Here is a 20341-nt window from a genome sequence, read left to right on the forward strand (position 1 = left end):
TATTTATTTATTTTTTTCTTTCAGGCTTACTCCCGCCGTCTGCAAGTAGAAAAGACTCAGCTAAAACATTGTGGACCTGAAGTTGTTGAAAGCATTGACTTAATAGTGTCATGCATTGAGGGGAGTACTCCATGGAAAGCTCACTGGCCTGGGAGCAAGACTGTAGATCACACTCTTCTTTCCTCCCTCATGACAGAGGCTGCCCGCACCAATTGTCCAATAACAGCAACCTTCCTGCAGCAGGCTGGTGCGTGGCCCTTCTTCAGCGGGCTGCAGGCGACCAGTCCTCTCCATGCAGCACTGAAGGCTGGACACTGGGGCATGGTGGACATGCTTGTCAGGGACCTGGGGGGCTGTGTGTATGTGCCTGACAGAGAGGGTTGCCTGCCAATAGACTTGATACCCCAAGAACAACAACAGCAGCTGGAAAAAGTTAGTTACTACATTTATAATTTTTTTAAGTATTAGATACTGTAATACCTAATGAACATTGAACATTCAAGTATTTTCAGTAGTCAGATAGAATCTTTAACAGAATTACTGGCTCAAAATTATATGCAGGTAAAATAAAGATGAACTAAATTACTGTAATTGATGATTAACTGTAAAAAAAAAAAGAGAGAGAGAGAGAGAGAGAGAGAGAGAGAGAGAGAGAGAGAGAGAGAGAGAGAGAGAGAGAGAGAGAGAGAGAGAGAGAGAGAGATTTTTTTTAGAACTTGAAATCTGTGGAGTGGGAGGGCAGTTATTGGAAGTTATCAAAGCTTTTTATTGGGATGTAAATGGTTGTGTAAAAGTCTGAGGAGAGCTTGGAGAGTATAACTATAAGAATAGGAGTGAGACAAAGATGTTTAATGTCTGTATGGTTGCTCAAAATATTCATGAATGGCTGTATGAAGAAAATGAAAACTAAAGCGAAAAAGGTTGGTGTAAGGCTGAAACAGAATGGAGTGGGATATCCTGTAGTAACATGTCTATTTGCTGATTACTGTCTTACTAGAAGAGAATGAAAGAGAACTTCAGAGAATGGTATGTCACAGTATATGTATGAGATAGAAACTGGAGGTGAGTGCTGCAAAAAAGTAATTTGATGTATTAGGAGAAATGAAGTAAAGATATGTGACTTTAGAATATCATATAAAGTGAATATGTCAGCTGTAGGAAAGTGTGAGATAGTTATAGGAGGAGAGAGAATGGAGGAAGTCAATGAAATTAAATATCTCGAGACAGTGTTATGTAAAGATGGTGAGATGGATGGGGGAGTAAGAGAGAGGGTTGTACAAGCAGGCAGGTCACAGGATCACTTGCATGTGTTATGAAATGGAGAAATGTGTCAATGGATGTAAAGATAAATTTGGAGAAATGTGTCAATGGATGTAAAGATAAATTTGAAGCATAGTTTTTCTGTCACCAACATTGAGTGTGGATCAGAGACCTGGACATGGAATAGGACACAGTAATCCAGCTTCTAATACTGTATATCTTAGTTAATTCATTGCCATTCTCCTCATTCTGTTCTGTCCCTTTTCTAATTTCTTTATATTTCATTATCATTCAGTGTAGTCTGATCAATATCATACATAGCAGCTGGAACAGACACTTTTCTATTATATTTGTAGTGACTGGTGGTCAGGTTGCACAAACTGAGTGTACTTAGTAATGATCAAAAACTCAGTCTTCTTCAGATATATTTATTACTAGATTTATGTAATTATCTTTACATAAGTTATGTGTTCATTGTATTCTAGGATCCAAAAGATGTGTGGATAAAGTAGTTACAAAGTAGCACTCAAGTCTAACCTGTCACACTATCCTTCTATCCATCTATTTTTGTGATGCCTCACCCTTTCAGGGCATCCCTCAAGGAAGTGGCTGTGGCAGAGCCTCCAACTCCTTATATAAAAATGTTGCATTCTTACTTTTTCAAATACTTTCCCTGCCATATTTAACCATGTTTCTGTTAGTGCAACAACATCAAAGTTTTCTACACATCCTATTCCTTAAAGTCTATTTTATTCAAAAGCAATCATGCACTTCATGCTTTACTGCATGAAGTGCATGATTGCTTTTGAATAAAATAGAAGCCATCTCTTGCCATCTCTTGCCATCTCTTGCCTTTACTTTGCTGGCTTCACTTCTAGATTTAACTAATTTTCCAATTCCCCTTCTCCCCCTTAACTAACAAAAATAGAAATCTGAAGTCCAGCTACCTGGAGCATTGCCACCAAGATCCAAACACCTTGGTGTGAGAGGTGCATTCCATCCTCAGCAAGATACAAGGTGTCTTGGTCACAGAACCAGTCCAAGTTGTTGATGAAAATGTATTCATTAATTTTAAAATGTGTCCCAAGCCTGCTGTTAATTGAGATAGCTATTAGCATCAACTTCACTCACATTCACTTTCTTTACAAGGTATTAGCTCTTCATCTTCTCTATGGCCATACCATCTCAATGTGTTCCTTTTTACCCATTCTACCACTACACAATTTACAACATTTGCACAGACACTTGTACTGCATCACTCATACACACTTCCATTGCTCTCATTCTCTCACTTCACACAACCCTCTCAGAAGACTCTTTCACTGCACCTACCGGCAACTGTTGTGTCTCAATCCACATATCCAAGTCTGAACCATATATTAATGTTGACTACTATTCCTTGAACCTCTCTTTACATCCATAGATACATTGTTCCTTTTCATGATGTGCAAGTGATCCTATGACTCACTTACTTTTCACAACCCTCTCTCTCATTTCTCTATCCAGTCCAGTGCTATCCTCGGGTAGAACAGAGAGAGAAGTACAAAGGAGGTATGTGGTATGGTAGTACAATATAGGACACCAAGAGACCTTCCACAAGTCACCTTTATTTTATGACTTATTTGCAGGTGTTTAACCAAGTGATGAGTAGCACTGAAGTGCTGTCCATGACCCTCGTGGTGAGGGAGGTGTGGTGTGAGGTGAAGATAGGAAGGCAAGGGACAGACAGGCAAGCCATGGCAGTGCATCTTTAAAAATGTGGCAATATTTCAAAGACAAACTCCTTTTTTTCTGCCAGATTGATGTGTTTTGAATTAATCTCATAACTATTTCCTAGAAAAAATTGTGTTTTTTCTTTATTCATGGAGTAGGGGAGGAATTCCCTTTAATAGACAAGAGAGCACACTGCCTTTGGCCAACCCTCCCTTTGCTTGCTTACCTCAGTGGTTCTCAACCAGTGAGGTGTAAGCACAGGACAGGAGAGGAAAAAAAGTTATAATGATAATAATAACAGTAATAATAGTGTGGGCCAATACAATAATAGCCAAGAGCAATTTATCTATCTATTCTATCTATATGATCTATTCTATCTATCTATCTATCTGATTCTGTCTATCTTTCCATCTATGGTGGCATAGTTGGGGAGGGGATTGAGTGGGTGGTGCAAGGAGGAGGGGGCCCCCAACTGCACTGAACCTTTTTTGTGTGTGTGTGTGTGGGGGGTGGGGGGTGGGGGGGCAGGAGGAGCAGCTTGCAAAAGGTCAAGAGCCCCTGGCATACCTCACTTCATGTCTTCATTGTACAGTTACCATTACCTCCTTACCATTCCAGAGAGTGCTGATGCCATCTCACCAGTGCTCATCACTTAGTTAAACACCACCAAAGATAGGAAGTTTTGAGTAAGAGACACAGTAGCAATGGAGGATGAGTAGGTGACATGAACACCCTGTTGGCTGGAAGACTGATGGCACCATTACATTACATTACTTGTGCACATCTACTACATGTTTTCATTTAACTCAAAAAAGTTACTAAAGTAATTTTTCATTCAGATTTGTGAAATAGATTTAATTATTTACATTTATGTATGCATCTGGGTACACTGCATCACTGCATTAGGCAAGAGGACAATGAGTCAGTTATGGTGTTAGCATCACAAGCGAATGTTTGGCAGCCTCTCACCACCTCAACATTCTGCCAGCTTGTTTGCATTGGATCTTATGTAGGACACGATATATAATAAATGTTATGCATTTTTGCAGTGTAATGGCCTTTTCAGAATCATAGATTTTTATTAATTAATTTTTATAGGCAAAGGAAATTTAGAGTGACATTCCTATCTTGCATTCATTAAACATATATAATTTAGCTACTGGATTTCCTGGCGTATTAGATGCACCTCTACATAAGATGCATCCCTATTTTACAAGGATGCTTTGTTGAAAAAGAATGTATTATGTTTCATCATAAAGTTATTGAAAAAAAAATTGTATGTGTGTGTGTGTGTGTGTGTGTGTGTGTGTTTTATGTAAGGGTAACAAAAATTTTAATAAAAAGTAATTGCCAGTTCCCATAGAGCTGTCAGATAGGATTATAAAAAACAGAGGATAAGTGTCATGAAACCTTCCTCTTGAAAGAATTCAAGCAGATAGGGAGCTCCAGAGTTTACCAGAGAAAGATATGAATGATTGAGATCACTGGTTAACTCTTGCATTAGAGAGGTGGACAGAATAGGAATGACAGAAAGTAGTCTTGTGCAGCCAGGCCACAGAAGGAGGGGAGGTATGCAGTTAACAATATCAGAGGAGCAGTTAGTATTGCAATAGCTGCAACACTGCACTGATAAGAGAGAGCCTGAAGACAGTTAAAGGAGAGAAGTTGACAAGATGAAAAGCTTTTGATTCCACCCTTTCTGAAATGGCTGTGTGAGTGGAACCCCCATACATGGACAGATAAGGCTGCTGTACAGGGTTAGTGGCTGAGTTGGGGGGTGAGAAAAACTGGCGAAGACAACATAGAATGCCTTACTTCATAGAAGCTGCTTTAGCTGGAGATGAGATGTAAAGTTTCCAGTTTAGATTATAAGTAAAGGACTGATTGTGGATGTTTAGTGTAAAAGAGAAGGACACTTGAGTGTCATTGAAGAAGAGGTTGTGACAAGTTGATAAATGGAGAAATTGAGTTTTTGAGGCATTGAACATTATTAAATTTAGTCTACCCCAATCAGAAATTTTAGAGATCAGAAGTCAGGACTGTCACCCACTCTCAAAATATTATTCATCAACGATCTAAATTTTTTTTTCTATGCATTCCTATACCAATGATACCACCTTGCACTTTTCCACATATTTTCATAGACATCCAACCCTTCAGGAAGTAAACATCTCATGTAGGGATGCCACAGTCAAGCACAGAAGTTCTGTGATCATTGGTCTCCTAAGTCTATTAACAATGGTATTTCTCAGAGTTCTGTCCTGTCACCCACTCTCTAACTATTGTTCATCAATTATCTAATTTTTTTTTCTATCCATTCCTATACCAATGATACCACTTTGCACTTTTCCACATTTTTTTCAGAGACATCCAACCCTTCAGGAAGTAAACAGCTCATGTAGGGATGCCACAGTCAGGCACAGAAGTTCTGTGGCATCCCTACATGAGATGTTTACTTCCTGAAGGGTTGGATGTCTATGAAAAGATGTGAAAAAGTGCAAGGTGGTATCATTGGTATAGGAATGGATAGAAAAAAAATTGTGATCATTGATGAACAATAGTTAGAGAGTGGGTGACAGGACAGAACTCTGAGGAATACCATTGTTAATAGATTTAGGAGACCAATGATCATCTACCACAGCAGCAATAGAATGGTCAGAGAGGAAACGTAAGATGAAGTTATAGAGAGAAGGATGGAAGCCATAGGAGAGTAGTTTAGAAAGCAAAGCTTTTTCCAGACTTTATTAAAAGTTTTTGATGTGTCTAAGACAACAACAAAAGTTTCACCAGAATCCCAAAAAGTGTGTGTATTTTGTCCTCACATTTGGTGTGATGCAGCTCTGTGGCTGTGCAGTACTACCATCACATCTAAAACTGTGTGTGTGTGTGTGTGTGTGTGTGTGTGTGTGTGTGTGTGTGTGTGTGTGTGAGTGTGTGTGTGTGTGTGTGTGTGTGTGTGTGTGTGTGTGTGTGTGTTATGTAGGAGATAAACACCCACCAAGGGCAACAAAAATCCAATTAAAAAAAAAAAAAAGCCGTGAGATGCTGGTCCCCAAATAGCATCCAAAGTGGTAGTCAAAAATTGAAGGATAAGTATCTTGAAACCTCCCTCTTGAAGGAATTCGAGTCATAGGAAGGAAGGTAGAAATACGGATAAGGCCTTTGTACAGAGTTATCAGCTGAGAGGGTGATAAAAACTGGCAGAGACATCTCAGAACAGCTAACTTCATAGAAGCTGTTTTAGCTAGAGATGAGATGTGAAGTTTCCAATTTAGACTATAAGAAAAGAACAGACTGAGGATGTTCATTGTAGAAGAGGAGGACAGTTAAGTGTCACTGAAGAAGAGGCAATAGTTGTCTGGAAGGTTGTGTCAAGTTGATAGATGGAAGAATTGAGTTTTTGAGGCATTGAACAATATCAAGTTTGTTCTGCCCCAATCAGAAATCTTAGAGAGATCAGAGGTCAGGTGTTCTGTGGCTTCCCTGCATGAACTGTTTACTTCCTGAAGGGTTGGACATATATGAAAATATGTGGAATGTGCAGGGTGGTATCATCAGCTTAGAAGTGGATAGGATAAGAAATTTGGTTTTGAAGATCATTGATGAGTAGTAGGAAGAGGGTGGGTGACAGGACAGAACTCTGAAGAACACCACTGTTAGAAGATTTAGAAGAACAGTGACCATCTACCACAGCAGCAATATAACAGTCAGAAAGGAAACTTGAGATGAAGTTGCAGAGAGAAGGATAGAACCCATAAGAGAGTACTTTGGAAATCAAAGCTTTGTGCCAGACTTTATCAAAAGCTTTTGATATGTTTAAGGCAAGTTTCATCAAAATCTCTAGAAGAGGATGACCAAGACTCAGTAAGGAAAGCCAGAAGATAACCAGTAGAACAGCCTTGACAGAACCCATACTGGCAATCAGATAGAAGGTTGTGAATTGATAGATGTTTAAGAATCTTCCTGTTGAGGATAGATTAAAAAACTTTAGATAGGCAGGAAATTAAAAGCAATAGGACAGTGGTTTGAGGGACTAGAATGATCACCATTTTTAGGAGCAGACTGAATGTAGGGAAACTTCCAGCAAGAGGGAAAGGTAGATGCTAACAGACAAAGTTGAAAGAGTATGACTAGGCAAAGTGCAAGCATGGAAGTGCAGTTTTGGAGAACAATAAGAGGGACCCCATCAGGTCCATAAGCCTTCCAAGGGTTCAGGCCATGAGGGCATGGAAAACATCATTGCAAAGAATTTTAATAGGATATAATTGATAATGACAAGAAAAGAGGCAAAGACAAAAATAGAGAAATATGGGAAAGGAAAAGCAGAAATAGTGAGTGTTAAATTGGAGGATAATAATGGAGAAATATTATTATTAATAAAAACCTATGTACCACCCAAAACAAATTCTTGAACCAAGGAAGAATATGAAAAAATAATAGAAGATACCATTCAGTGTTTAGAGTAAATTAATCAAAAGTAATAAAAAGTATAATTGGTTGGTGACTTCAACTGCAAAGTAAATTGGGAAATGTATGAAGCAGGAGGAAGTGAGTCTATATAGGAAGAAAGATTTCTGAAGCTGACTATGGAAAACATAATGATGCAATGCTTATTTCTCAGTTCTTCCTCTCTCCCTCTAATTCTTCACTCACTTCTCACCCTTGCTCCTTATATTTATTCTTTCTACTTTCTCACCATCTAACCCATCCTCTTTTTACCTTTCCTCTACTTCCTTGCCCATGTACTCTCTTTCCCCAGTTATGTTCCTTCATGCCCATTTTCTTTTCCTCTCCCTTCCTCTTTTGTCTTGTCTCAAACCTCCCTCCCTATAACCTCCCCTCTCCCTTAATTGTCAGAGATAAGGGAGGAGGGAGAGGAAGGAGGAGAAGGACAGGGAAGGGGAAGGGAGGGAAGGAGAAAGGGAAAAGAGAGAGTGGATGGATGGATGAAGAAAGAGAAGGAGGGCAGGGAAGGGGGAGAAGGGAAGGTGAGAGAGAGAGAGAGAGAGAGAGAGAGAGAGAGAGAGAGAGAGAGAGAGAGAGAGAGAGAGAGAGAGAGAGAGAGAGAGAGAGAGAGAGAGTTAATAGTAGTAATATTATTAGTAACAATATTTATGCCTAGTGTACATTTACTACTGCTTCAACTCCAAACCTATAGACTTAGAAGAAGCAGAAGGAGGAGGCAGTAAGTACCTGCTGAAATGATAATTACTCTCAATGAGGTCTAAAACACTGAATCAGGGTGTGCTGTAAACTTATAAAACACAGCTGTGACCTCACTGAATGTTTCCCTTTGTGTCTCACAACATAAGTGGGCAGTCACAACCTGCCCTCTAAGAACAACTATCATCCTTCACACAAAACTACAAGCACCTAATTACACACACACCCTTCACTCAAAATTCAAAATTATCATGGCAACTCCTACACTAGCCTTGAAATCCCCATCTTGGGAGGGGACCACAAATGTCCCCAGGTTGGACTGCTCTTCTGATATTGACCCTAAGTGTATTGACACCCCCCCACCCCCCACCCCCCGCCAAATTTTTTTTCATTAACTTCTACAGCATTCGCACTCTTAGATCTAATTTTCAATCTGTAGAACACTACCTCTTCTCTACTAAACCTCATCTTCTTTTCCTCACTGAAACACAGGTGTCTGAGGCAACTGACAGTAGCCCTTTTTTGTTCCCTCCTACTTTCTCTATCCTCATTTTCAATCCAAAGCTGGATGTTTCATTTGTGTGCACAATGACTTAACCTGCTCTCGTGCCCACACTCTTGAATCTTCGGAGCTTTCCACCATCTGGCTATAACTACAGAGTCACTCTTAAACTTAATTTATCTGTGCTGTATACCTCTCACCTAATTCCTCTGACTATGAGAAATTCTTTGACTACTTAACTTCCAAAGTGAAGCACATTCTGACTCTCTTCCCTTTTGTGGAAATCTCCATTCTTGGAAACTTTAATGTTTACTACCAGCTTTGGCTTTCCTCTCCCTTTACTGACCATCCTGGTGAACTAGTCTTCTACTTTGCTATCCTCTATGATCTAGAGCAATTGGTGCAACAGTTCAATCGCATTCCTGACCATGTTGGGGGATACGCCCAACATTCTTGACCTTTTCCTAACCTTTAATCTTGCTTATGCTGTCACCTTCTCTTCTCTGTTGGGCTCCTCAGATCTCATATCTGTATCTTGTCCTACCACTCCAATCTCTCCTCAGGATCCTCCTAAGTGGAGGTGCCTCTGGCATTTTGCCTCTGGCAGTTGGGGGGACCTGAGGAGGTATTTAGCTGATTTTCCTTGGAATGACTACTGCTTCTTTGTCAAAGACCCATCTGTGTGTGCTGAGCACATAACAGAGGTGATAGTGTCTGGCATGGAGGTGTACATTTCTCACTCTTTTTCTCAACCTAAAGCTTCCAAACCTTGGTTTAACACAGCCTGTTCTCATGCTATGCTATAGAGGTGACCCACAAAAGGTACTTAAGCCTTCCATCACCAGAATCTCATGCACTTTATATTTCTGCCCAGAACCATGCCAAGTCTGATCTCTAACTAGCCCAAAACTCCTTCATTAATAGAGTGTCAAGATCTTTCAAGATCTAACTCCCCTTGTGATTTTTGGCATCTAGCCAAAAATATCTCTAACTTTGCTTCTTCTTCTTTCCCTCCTTTATTTTAACCAGATGGCACCAATGCTATCACATCTATCTCTAAAGCTGAATTCTTTGCTCAAACCTTTGCTAAAAACTCTACCTTGGACAATTCAGAGCTTGTTCCTCCCTCTCCATCCTCTGATTACTTCATGCTATCAATTAAAATTCTTTGCAGTGATGTTTTCCATGCCCTTGCTGGCCTTAACCCTCAGAAGGCTTATGGACCTGATGTGGTCCCTCTTGTTTTTCTCTGAAATTGTGCCTCCAAGCTCACACCTTGCCTATTCAAACTCTTTCAACACTGTCAAACATCTACTTTTCCTTCTTGCTGGAAGTTTCCCTACATTCAGCCTGTTCCTAAAAAAGGCTGACTGGTCTAATCCCTCAGACTACAGTCCTGTTCCATTCATTTCCTACCTTTCTAAAGTTTTTGAATCTATTCTCAACAGGCAGATTCTTAAACATCTATCATTTCACAACCTCCTATCTCATCGCCAGTATTGGTTCCGTCAAGGCCACTCTTCTGATGATCTTCTGGCTTTCCTTACTGAGTTTTAGTCATCCTCTTTTAGAGATTTTGGTGAAACTTGCTGTTGCCTTAGACATATCTAAAGCTTTTGATAAAGTCTGGCACAAAGCTTTGATTTCCAAACTACCTTCCTACGGCTCCTTCTCTCTGCAACTTCATCTCAAGTTTCCTTTCTGACCATTCTATTGCTGCTGTGGTAGATGGTCACTCTTCTTCTCCTAAATCTATTAACATTGGTGTTCCTGAGGGTTCTGTCCTATCATCCACTCTCTTCTTACTATTATTCCTCAATGACCTTCTAAACCAAACTTCTTGTCCTACCCGCTCCTATGCTGATGATACCACTCTCCACTTTTCCACATCTTTTCATAGACATCCAACCCTTTGGGAAGTAAATAGTTCATGCAAGGAAGCCACAGAATGCCTGACTTCTGATCTTTCTAGAATTTCTGATAGGGGCAGAGCAAACTTGGTATTGTTCAATGCCTCAAAAACTCAATTCCTCCATCTGCCAACTCAACACAACCTTCCAGACAACCTCTTCTTCAATGACACTCTATGTGCCCCCTCTTCTACACTGAACATCCTCAGTCTGTCCTTAACTTATGATCTAAACTGGAAACTTCACATCTTATCTTGAGCTAAAACAATTTCTATGAAGTTAGGCATTCTGAGATGTCTTTGCCAGTTTTTCTCATCCCCCAGCTGCTAACTCTGTACATGGACCTTATCTGTCCATGTATGGAGTATGCTTCATATGTCTGGGGGGTTTCACTCATTCTGCTCTTTTAGACAGGGTGGAATTAAATGCTTTTCGTCTCTGACCAACTCCTCTCCTCTGTCTTCAGCCTCCCTCTCATCACTGCAATATTGCATCTCTAGCTATCTTCTACTGCTATTTTTATGCTAACTGCTCTTCTGATCTTGCTAACTGCAAGCCTCCTCTCCTCCTGCAGCCTTGCTGCACAAGACTTTCTTCTTTCTATCACCTCTATTCTGTCCACCTCTCTAATGCAAGAGTTAACCAGTATCCTCAATCATTTATCCCTTTCTCTGGTAAACTCTGGAACTCCCTGCCTGCTTCTGTATTTCCACCTTTCTATGACTTGAATTCCTTCTGGAGGGAGGTTTCAAGACACTTATCCTTCAATTTTTTATTACCGCTTTGGACCCTGTTCTGATACTGGCATCTCAGTGTTTTTTTTTTATTTTTTTTTATTGGATTTTTGTTGCTCTTGGCAACTCAGTGTCCCTCCTACATAAAAAAAAAAAAAATAAATAAATTAAAAAATACAACGGCCACTTTAGATGCATGGTAATTATTAGATATTTTTTCAAGAAAAAAGTGTGTCAAATGCACCAAAAATATAGTAATAGAAATAGTTTGTGATGCTGAAGTTCATTGGGAATGTTCATTATAGAAGGTTGCCAATATATATTATACAGTAACTCCTGAGTTTTATGGTATGTGAATTTTTCAATCCTGAAGTTTTATGCTGAGTCCCAAATTCTTACCATCCCAACTTCCAAGCATTATTGAATCGAGTTTCGTGCTTTCGTAGCATATAGGCCACACATTCCCACCACTGGCGTCACAATTAGCAAAAAAAAAAAAAAAAAAAATACATACGTGATATGTATTGTATACTCATTTCTGTGTACAATTCACATGCCTGAATCTACAAATTCTTTATGTGGATAAACCACTTGTTAACCACAGCAGGAGTCACACCAGCTGGCACGCAAGAGAGGGGGAGAGGAAAGCTGATGACGGCACCACCACATTGCCAAAATACACTAATAAATGAGAGGGGTCTCATTATTCTAACAGATATGATGGTGTTGCCCCACTGAATCATTATGGATGTAAGGGAAAAACACTCACACAGATTTAGATATGATTGCTGCACCACCTGATGTGAGGACAAAACACACACACACACATACTGTTTTAGATGTAATGGTACTGCACTGCTGCACTGCCAAATCATGCCATGAATGTGATAACAAAATATGCACACACACACACAAATCTAGGCCATGAAACTAGGATAAATAAGCATTTTTCTAGCATTTTCAATATTCCAAGTTTCATGATCCTCAAATTTAATGTGATGCCTTTTGAAAGAAAGCAATTGTGAAACTCAAGAGGGTACTGCACCTATATATTTCCCCTTAGGGGTACTCCCTGGGGGGAGCAACTCATCAGAGAGAGAGAGAGAGAGAGAGAGAGAGAGAGAGAGAGAGAGAGAGAGAGAGAGAGAGAGAGAGAGAGAGAGAGAGAGAGAGAGAGAGAGAGAGAGAGAGAGAGAGAGAGAGAGAGAGAGAGAGAGAGAGAGAGATGCACAACTCTAAGGGAGTAAATGAAGACTATCCTTTTCAGCTATTTTCTTCACACACACACACACACACACACACACACACACACACACACACACACACACACACACACACACACACACACACACACATTATGAGCTTGATTCAGTCCTATGAAAATACAAATGTGTAAATCCACTTCCACATATTTTTAAACTGGCATTTTCATCTATTTTCCCAGAGGCTTTATGAAAATGAGAGAGGAAGACTGGAGAACCTGGAAATACGTGAAAAGGATGAAAGTGGAAAGCAGGATGTCAGGAAGGTTCTGCGTCTTCAAAAGGCTCTCTTCACTCGGTACACACAAGACAGAAAGCGCAAGCGGGCTCCTGCAGCAGGTGTCATTGGTCTGCTGTTGGGATCCCGCTATGGACTCCTGCAGCTGGTGCACCTGCTGCTGCAGGTAGGTCGTGTGCCTGTGGACACTGTGGTGGATGCCAGCAGCAACACCACTGCCCTACACCAGGCAGCCGCTTACGGGAAGTCAAGTTGTTCAGCCCTTCTGCTCAGTGCTGGTGCTGATCCATTGTGCCTTGATAGGTATGACCAGACCCCCCTCCTCCTGGCAGGCATGTTTGGTCATAAAAATACTTTTCATCTTTTATCACAGTATTGCATTCTAGACCCACCCTGCAGAGAAGTTAAAAGAGCCCTGAAGACCAAGAAAAGCTACACTGCCTATCTCCGGCAGTACAGTAAGATTGGGCGTAGAGGAAGAGAGGCATTGACTCCATTTGATCATAAAAATGCAACTCAAGTTACATGTAAAATTCTTAAATCTGTTCAGCCACAAGACCTATTTCGTGACATTGAGTGCCTGCCAGTGAACTTTCTTGAGGGTGAAGCTGCAGTGGTGAAGCGTGTTGTCATGAAAGAAGTGAGTGTTATGATGAATCGAGTTGCAGCTTTATACAACATTTACAGAGGTACCCTTAGGTTGGTAGGCAGCTCATATGATGGTTCAAAACTTTATGCTCCAGATGAGTTTGACATCAATATTGTCATTCAATCTAGTAACATAAACATTACAGTAGAGGAGGACAAAGAAGAGACAAAAAAGTATGGAGAGACTAAACTTAAGATATCTTTGTCCACAGATGACCCTCGTCTGAAAGGCAACCATCTGATGTATGATCTGTATGAGGCATTACAATACTGTCTCTCTGCTCATCCTTTTGATGATGAAAGGTTAAGTCTTGTGCCACCTGGTCTTACCAGGACACAGGTGGGAGTAGCAATCTCCTTGGCTTGGCAAGGTACAGAATATCCTTTGCTACTTATTGGAATTGATTTAGTGCCGGTATTAGAGGTTCCATGGCATAAAAAGATTAAGAGACCACCTTTAACTGCCCCTGAAGTCACTGTAATGCACATAAGCAATACTGTTGATGGATCTTGGCGCTGTAGCTTTGCTTTGACTGAGGCTGAGGTGATTCGAAATCTGGCCTCAGATGAACGGCTGGTCCAGCTGATGGGCAAAATTCTGCTTTCTGGCCTCAAAGCTGATCCGTGGATGCCCCGTGAACGCAAAGCTTTCTGTACATGGTGGAGCAGCCGACTGTGGCAGATCCCAGTGCCCAATGGCTTCTGTTTTAAGAATGCAGTTCTGAGATGGGTTGAAGAAAAGCGAGCTAAGAAAATTAAATATCCCAAGGAGGATGCTATTAAGCAGCTGGCAACTGTCTTTAGAAAAATGTGCCAACAGTCATCAAAGGAGTTGTTGCCCAAGAACACAAGTGCTTACTTTGGAGGAGAGTGTGAGGGTCATAAACAAGGCACTGGAGCTCCTCTCATTGTGCAGTGCCTCACCAAGATGCATAGACGGTGGCTGTGGAAGAGAAGGATGGCTACAAGGAAGCATGAAGAGGGAAATGAAATTGTTGGCAAAATTAAAAAGATCTTAGGAAAATTAGTATTACAGAGTTTTAGAGAAGTGCTGGCTAAGCAGGGAATATTTGGATTTATTTTCAATGTTTTTTATTTTTATTGTATGTGACTTGTATTTCTAATATCTGAAGCAGTATGTTGCTTTTTCAGAAGTAGGGAGATGCTTGTGTCTGCAATACAAAGAACCTGATATTTAACACTGAAAATTCAGATTCATTGTTACCTCTTATAAAGAAATGAATGAATAGATAATTAAGGTTGTTCAGGTAAAGACTCAGGATCTACATGCCTTCCTTGCTGCAGCACAATCCACACAGAGCAAGTGATGATCTCACCTGTTAGCTCATTTTGCCATTAGCAGCAAATGTTTCAAGTTAACAGCAACTTCCTTAGTAAAGTGATCTATAGAGAGAGGCTGTGATGTCACAGGGTTGTAATCAAATGTGTTGAAAGTCAACTGCCTCCAAGTTGGTGTTAATGCATGAAATTATTTAGATTACTTATATTAATATTTTCTAACAGAAAAACATAAGTTTGTGAGTATACAAAGCATTTTCTTAACTAAAGTAACACATAGGACAACATGGCTGCACTGTTGCAGCTATAGTGGAATCATCTTGGAGCATGTGTTCATCTCTTGACATCAGGCTTGAGCTGTCCTATGTGGTGGATGTTTGATAAGTAAACTGCTATTGATGACAATATGGTGTTAGATGAGATGGGTGTAACCCAAGTCCAGATCTCCTTATGAAAAGGAATGTTTAAAACATTTATTTATCACTTGTATTTGTACAGCATTGATTTGGTTTAGGACTTTCAAGATGTAGTATATTACTGTACTAGTTAGTTAGCCTTTCTGAAGTAATAGCTATTCAGGCAAAGGTATTGATTCTATAGATGAACTTTAAGGACAATTACAAAATAATAAGGTGTCAGTATATGAGCACAACAGCTCCTGCAGTCTTGCAGTCTGTTCCAGAGGACGGGACTTGCTTGGTATGTATCCTATCTTCTTCTGCTTCCCTGTTCCTGCCTTGTGCTCCTCATCAACTGGCTTTTTTCTTGACCAAGAGTCTAAACCATCTTCTGGTGCAGCTCTGCTCTATATGCATACACACTCCTGCTTCAACCTAGAATTTAAACAACCTTACTCCAATGCCACACACACACACACACACACACACACACACACACACACACACACACACACACACACACACACACACACACACACACACACACACACACATTCATAACAATATTAAATACCCACAGAGGTATCACACATCCTTGCCTCACTCCTGTTCCTGTAGGAAAACTCCCTAGGCTCTCCCTCCACCATCACACACACTTTCATTATTAATGAATTAATTAATAACCCACATACACACTCCCTTCCTGAGTTTCCTTGCTTTCTTCCCAAGGTATAGCGATAAACTCAAGAATCATGAAACTTGAAGTAATGAAAACACTGAAAAGCGCTTATTCATTCAAGCCCATGAAGAAGTTGACTTTTTTTCCCCCCCCCATTTTACTCCCTTATCTAAAAATACAGTACCTGTGTGTGTGTGTGTGTGTGTGTGTGTGTGTGTGTGTGTGTGTGTGTGTGTGTGTGTGTGTGTGTGTGTGTGTGTGTGTGTATTCTCTCTCTCTCTCTCTCTCTCTCTCTCTCTCTCTCTCTCTCTCTTCTCTCTCTCTCTCTCTCTCTCTCTCTCTCTCTCCTCTCTCTCTCTCTCTCTCTCTCTCTCTCTCTCTCTCTCTCTCTCCTTCCCCTCCCTCCCCTCCCTCCCCCCTTTCCTGCCCTTCTATCCCTTCCCCTTCCCTGCCCCTCCTCCTCTCTCTCTCTCTCTCTCTCTCTCTCTCTCTCTCTCTCTCTCTCTCTCTCCTCTCTCTCTCTCTCTCTCTCTCCTCTCTCTCTCTCTCTCTCTCTCTCTCTCCTCTCTCTCTCTCTCTCTCTCTCTCTCTCCCCCTTCCCTCCCTCCCTCCCCCTTTCCAGCCCTTCTATCCCTTCCCCTTCCCTGCTCCTCCTCCCCCTTCATTCCCTCTCCCTTCCCTTGCCCCCTCCTTCCATCTATCCCACCCACCCTCCCTCCTTCCATCTCTCTCTCTCTCTCTCTCTCTCTCTCTCTCTCTCTCTGTGTGTGTGTGTATTTACATAGTTGTATAATACAGGGGTTGAGCAGGGCTCATAGTGTCCTGTCTCCATATCTATATTTATCCAGCATTTCCTTAAATTTATGCACGTTTGGTGCTGTAACAACCTCCTCATTTAGATCATTCCAGATATCCACAGTTCTATGTGAAAAACTATACTTCTTGATGTCCCTCAAACACTGACTCTTCCTGATCTTCTTTGAGTGCCCTCTCATCCATCCAGCTTCATCTTTTTCCAGCAACACTCCAGCAACACCAGATCCTGCTTGTCTATCTTCTCAATGTGGTTAACTATTTTATATATCATTATTAGATCTCCTCTTTCTCTTCTAACTTGCAAAGTTGGCAGTCCCATTTCCTTCAACCTCTCTTCATACATTAGGTCCTTCAGCTCCTGTACCATCCTTGTAACTGTCCTCTGAATTCTTTCGAACTTCTTTATGTCTTTCTTCATATGCAGAGACCACACCACTGATGCATATTCCAGTCTTAGACATAGCATAGTGGCTATAATTTTTTCATCATAGTTTTATTCATGTAATGAAATGCCACCATAATATTTGTTAACATCCTGTATGTTGAGCCAAATATCTCATTTATATGCCATTCTGGGGTCAGGATATCTTGAAAAACCACTCCTAGGTCTTTTCCTCCTTGCTCCTCATTATTACTTCCTCCCCCATTTTATAGTCCCATGCAGGTCTTCTTTTTACTCTTTCTCAATTCCATCACATGGCATTTCTTAACATTGAATTCCAATTTCCACTTCTTGCTCCACCCATAAATCTTGTCAATATCTCTTTGCAACTATATACAATCAACATGGTTCTTTATTACCCTTAACAATTTTGCATCATCAGCAAACAGATTAATTTAACTGGTCAAACCCTCCTGCATATCATTGATGTATATTTAGAACATGATGGGTGCTAATACTGACCCTGTGGTATTCGCTTGTTACATTACTCCAACTTGAACAGGTGTCCCTGATCATAGTTCTCATTTCTCTATCCTTTAAGTAGTCTCTCGTCCATTTTAGCATTGTCCCTCTATGTCCTCCTATATGTTCCATCTTCCACAATAGTCTTTTATATGGAACTTTATCAAAAGCCTTTTTGATGTCCAAGTACACTGCATCTACCCACCTATCTCTGTTTTGTTATTCATCTATTACTCTTGTATAGAAAATTAGTAAATTTGTCACACATGACCTTCCTTTTCTGAAACCAAATTGGCTATTTGTTATAACTTCATTCTCTTACAAATATTTCATCCACTTTCCCTTGGTTACTATTTCACAGATCTTGCCCACAACACTAGTTAGTGACACCGGTCTATAATTTAGTGGCTCAGTCCTCTTTCCTCCTTTGTGTATTGGCACTATGTGTGTGTGTGTGTGTGTGTGTGTGTGTGTGTGTGTGTGTGTGTGTGTGAGAGAGAGAGAGAGAGAGAGAGAGAGAGAGAGAGAGAGAGAGAGAGAGAGAGAGAGAGAGAGAGAGAGAGCCAACTAAATATTTTAAATAATAGACAATTTGGTTTTTGGCCAGGATTAAATACTTTTGATGCTATCAATTTGTTTACTTCAGATCCATACACTGCTTTAAATAATCATAAGTCTGTTATGTCCATATTCATTGATTTCAGCAAAGCCTTTGACACTGTTGACCCTAACATTCTCTTAGACAAATTACATCACTATGGTATTTTTTTTTTTCATTTTTAGGAGGGATACTGGCCAAGGGCAACAAAAATCCAATAAATAAAAAAAAAAAAAAAAAAACTGAGATACCAGTCTCATAAAAGGGTCCAATGCAGAAATAAAAAACTGAAGGATAAGTGTCTTGAAACCTCCCTCTTGAAGGAATTCAAGTCATAGGAAGGCAGTTCCAGAGTTTACCAGAGAAAGGGATGAATGGTTGAGAATACTGGTTAACTCCTGCATTAGAGAAGTGGACAGAATAGGGGTGAAAGAAAGAAGAAAGTCTTGTGCAGCGAGGCCACGGAAGGAGGGGAGGCATCCAGTTAGCAAGATCAGAAGAGCAGTTAGCATGAAAATAGCGATAGAAGACAGCTAGAGATGCAAAATTGCGGCAATGAGAGAGAGGCTGAAGACAGTCAGTTTGAGGAGAGGAGTTGATGAGATGAAAAGTTTTTGATTCCACCCTATCTAGAAGAGTGGTATGAGTGGAACCCCCTGCAGACATGTGAAGCATACTCCATACATGGGTGGATAAGGCTCTTGTAAAGAGTTAGCATCAGAGGGGGGGGGGGGTGAGAAAAACTGGCAGAGACGTCTCGGAACGCCTAAGTTCATAGAAGCTGTTTTAGCTTGAGATGAAATGTGAAGTTTCCATTTCAGATTATAAGTAAAGGACAGATCAAGGATGTTCAGTGTAGAAGAGTGGGACAGTTGAGTGGCACTGAAGAAGAGGGGATAGTTGTCTGAAAGGTTGTGTCGAGTTGATAGATGGAGGAATTGAGTTTTTAAGGGACTGAACAATACCAAGTTTGCTCTACCCCAATCAGAAATTTTAGAAAGATCAGAAGTCAAGCGTTCTGTGGTTTCCCTGCATGAAATGTTTACTTCCTGAAGGGTTGGACATCTATAAAAAGACGTGGAAAAGTTTGGTTTAGAAGGTCATTGATGAATAATAAGAAGAGAGTGGGTGACAGGACAGAATCCTAAGGAACACCACTGTTAATAGACTTAGGTAAAGAACAGAGACCATCTACCACAGCAGCAATAGAATGGTCAGAAAGGAAACTTGAGATGAAGGTACAGAGAGAAGGATAGAAGCTGTAGGAGGGTAGTTTGGAAATCAAAGCTTTGTGCCAGACTCTATCAAAAGCTTTTGATATGTCCAAGGCAACAGTAAAAGTTTCACCAAAATCTCTAAAGGAGGAGAACCAAGACTCAGTAAGGAAAGCCAGAAGATCACCAGTAGAGTGGCCTTGATGGAACCCATACTGGGTTCATAGAAGATTGTGAAGTGATAGATGTTTAAGAATCTTCTTGTTGAGGATAGATTCAAAAACTTTAGATAGGCAGGAAATTAAAGCAATAGGACGGTAGTTTGAGGGATTAGAACGGTCACCCTTTTTAGGAACAGGCTGAAAGTAGGCAAACTTCCAGCAAGAAGGAGAGGTAGATGGTGACAGACAGAGCTGGAAGAGTTTGACTAGGCAAGGTGCAAACACGGAGGCACAGTTTCAGAGAACAATATGAGGGACCCTATCAGGTCCATAAGCCTTCCAAGGGTTTAGGCCAGCAAGGGCATGGAAAACATCATTACAAAAAATTTTAATAGGTAGCATGAAGTAGTCAGAGAGTGGAGGAGAAGGAGGAACAAGTCCAGAATCATCCAAGGTAGAGTTTTTAGCAAAGGTTTGAAATAGATGTGATAGCATCTGGTTGAAATAAAGGAGGGAAAGAAGAAGCAAAGTTAGTGGAGATATTTTTGGCTAGATGCCAGAAGTCACGAGGGGAGTTAGATCTTGAAAGGATTTGACACTTTCTGTTAATGAAGGAGTTTTTGGCTAGTTGGAGAACAGACTTGGCATGGTTCCGGGCAGAAATATAAGTGCATGAGATTCTGGTGATGGAAGGCTTAAATACCTTTTGTACGCCACCTCTCTATCATATATAGCACGAGAACAAGCTGTGTTAAACTAAGGTTTGGAAGGTTTAGGTCGAGAAAAAGAGTGAGGAATGTATGCCTCCATGTCAGACACTATCACCTCTGTTATGTGCTCAT

The 20341-nt window shown here is 40.6% G+C and overlaps 1 protein-coding gene across 3 annotated transcripts in view; it reads left to right on the top strand.

The window, feature by feature from the left end:
- The window catches only part of LOC135115183 (ankyrin-1-like), a 123579-nt gene extending 107912 nt beyond the window's left edge, over nucleotides 1-15667 (top strand). For 2 of the 3 annotated variants that reach the window (XM_064031686.1, XM_064031687.1), the window contains 2 exons: nucleotides 25-432; nucleotides 12727-15667. In XM_064031686.1, the coding sequence (XP_063887756.1) occupies nucleotides 25-432; nucleotides 12727-14541 (2223 nt within the window). In that variant the 3' untranslated portion in view covers nucleotides 14542-15667. The remainder of the gene's footprint in view (nucleotides 1-24; nucleotides 433-12726) is intronic. The other variant, XM_064031688.1, reaches the window with a different exon arrangement.
- The last annotated feature ends 4674 nt before the right edge of the window (nucleotides 15668-20341 follow it).

This window comes from Scylla paramamosain, chromosome 29, assembly GCF_035594125.1.
Source record: "Scylla paramamosain isolate STU-SP2022 chromosome 29, ASM3559412v1, whole genome shotgun sequence".
Lineage (NCBI taxonomy): Eukaryota > Metazoa > Arthropoda > Malacostraca > Decapoda > Portunidae > Scylla > Scylla paramamosain.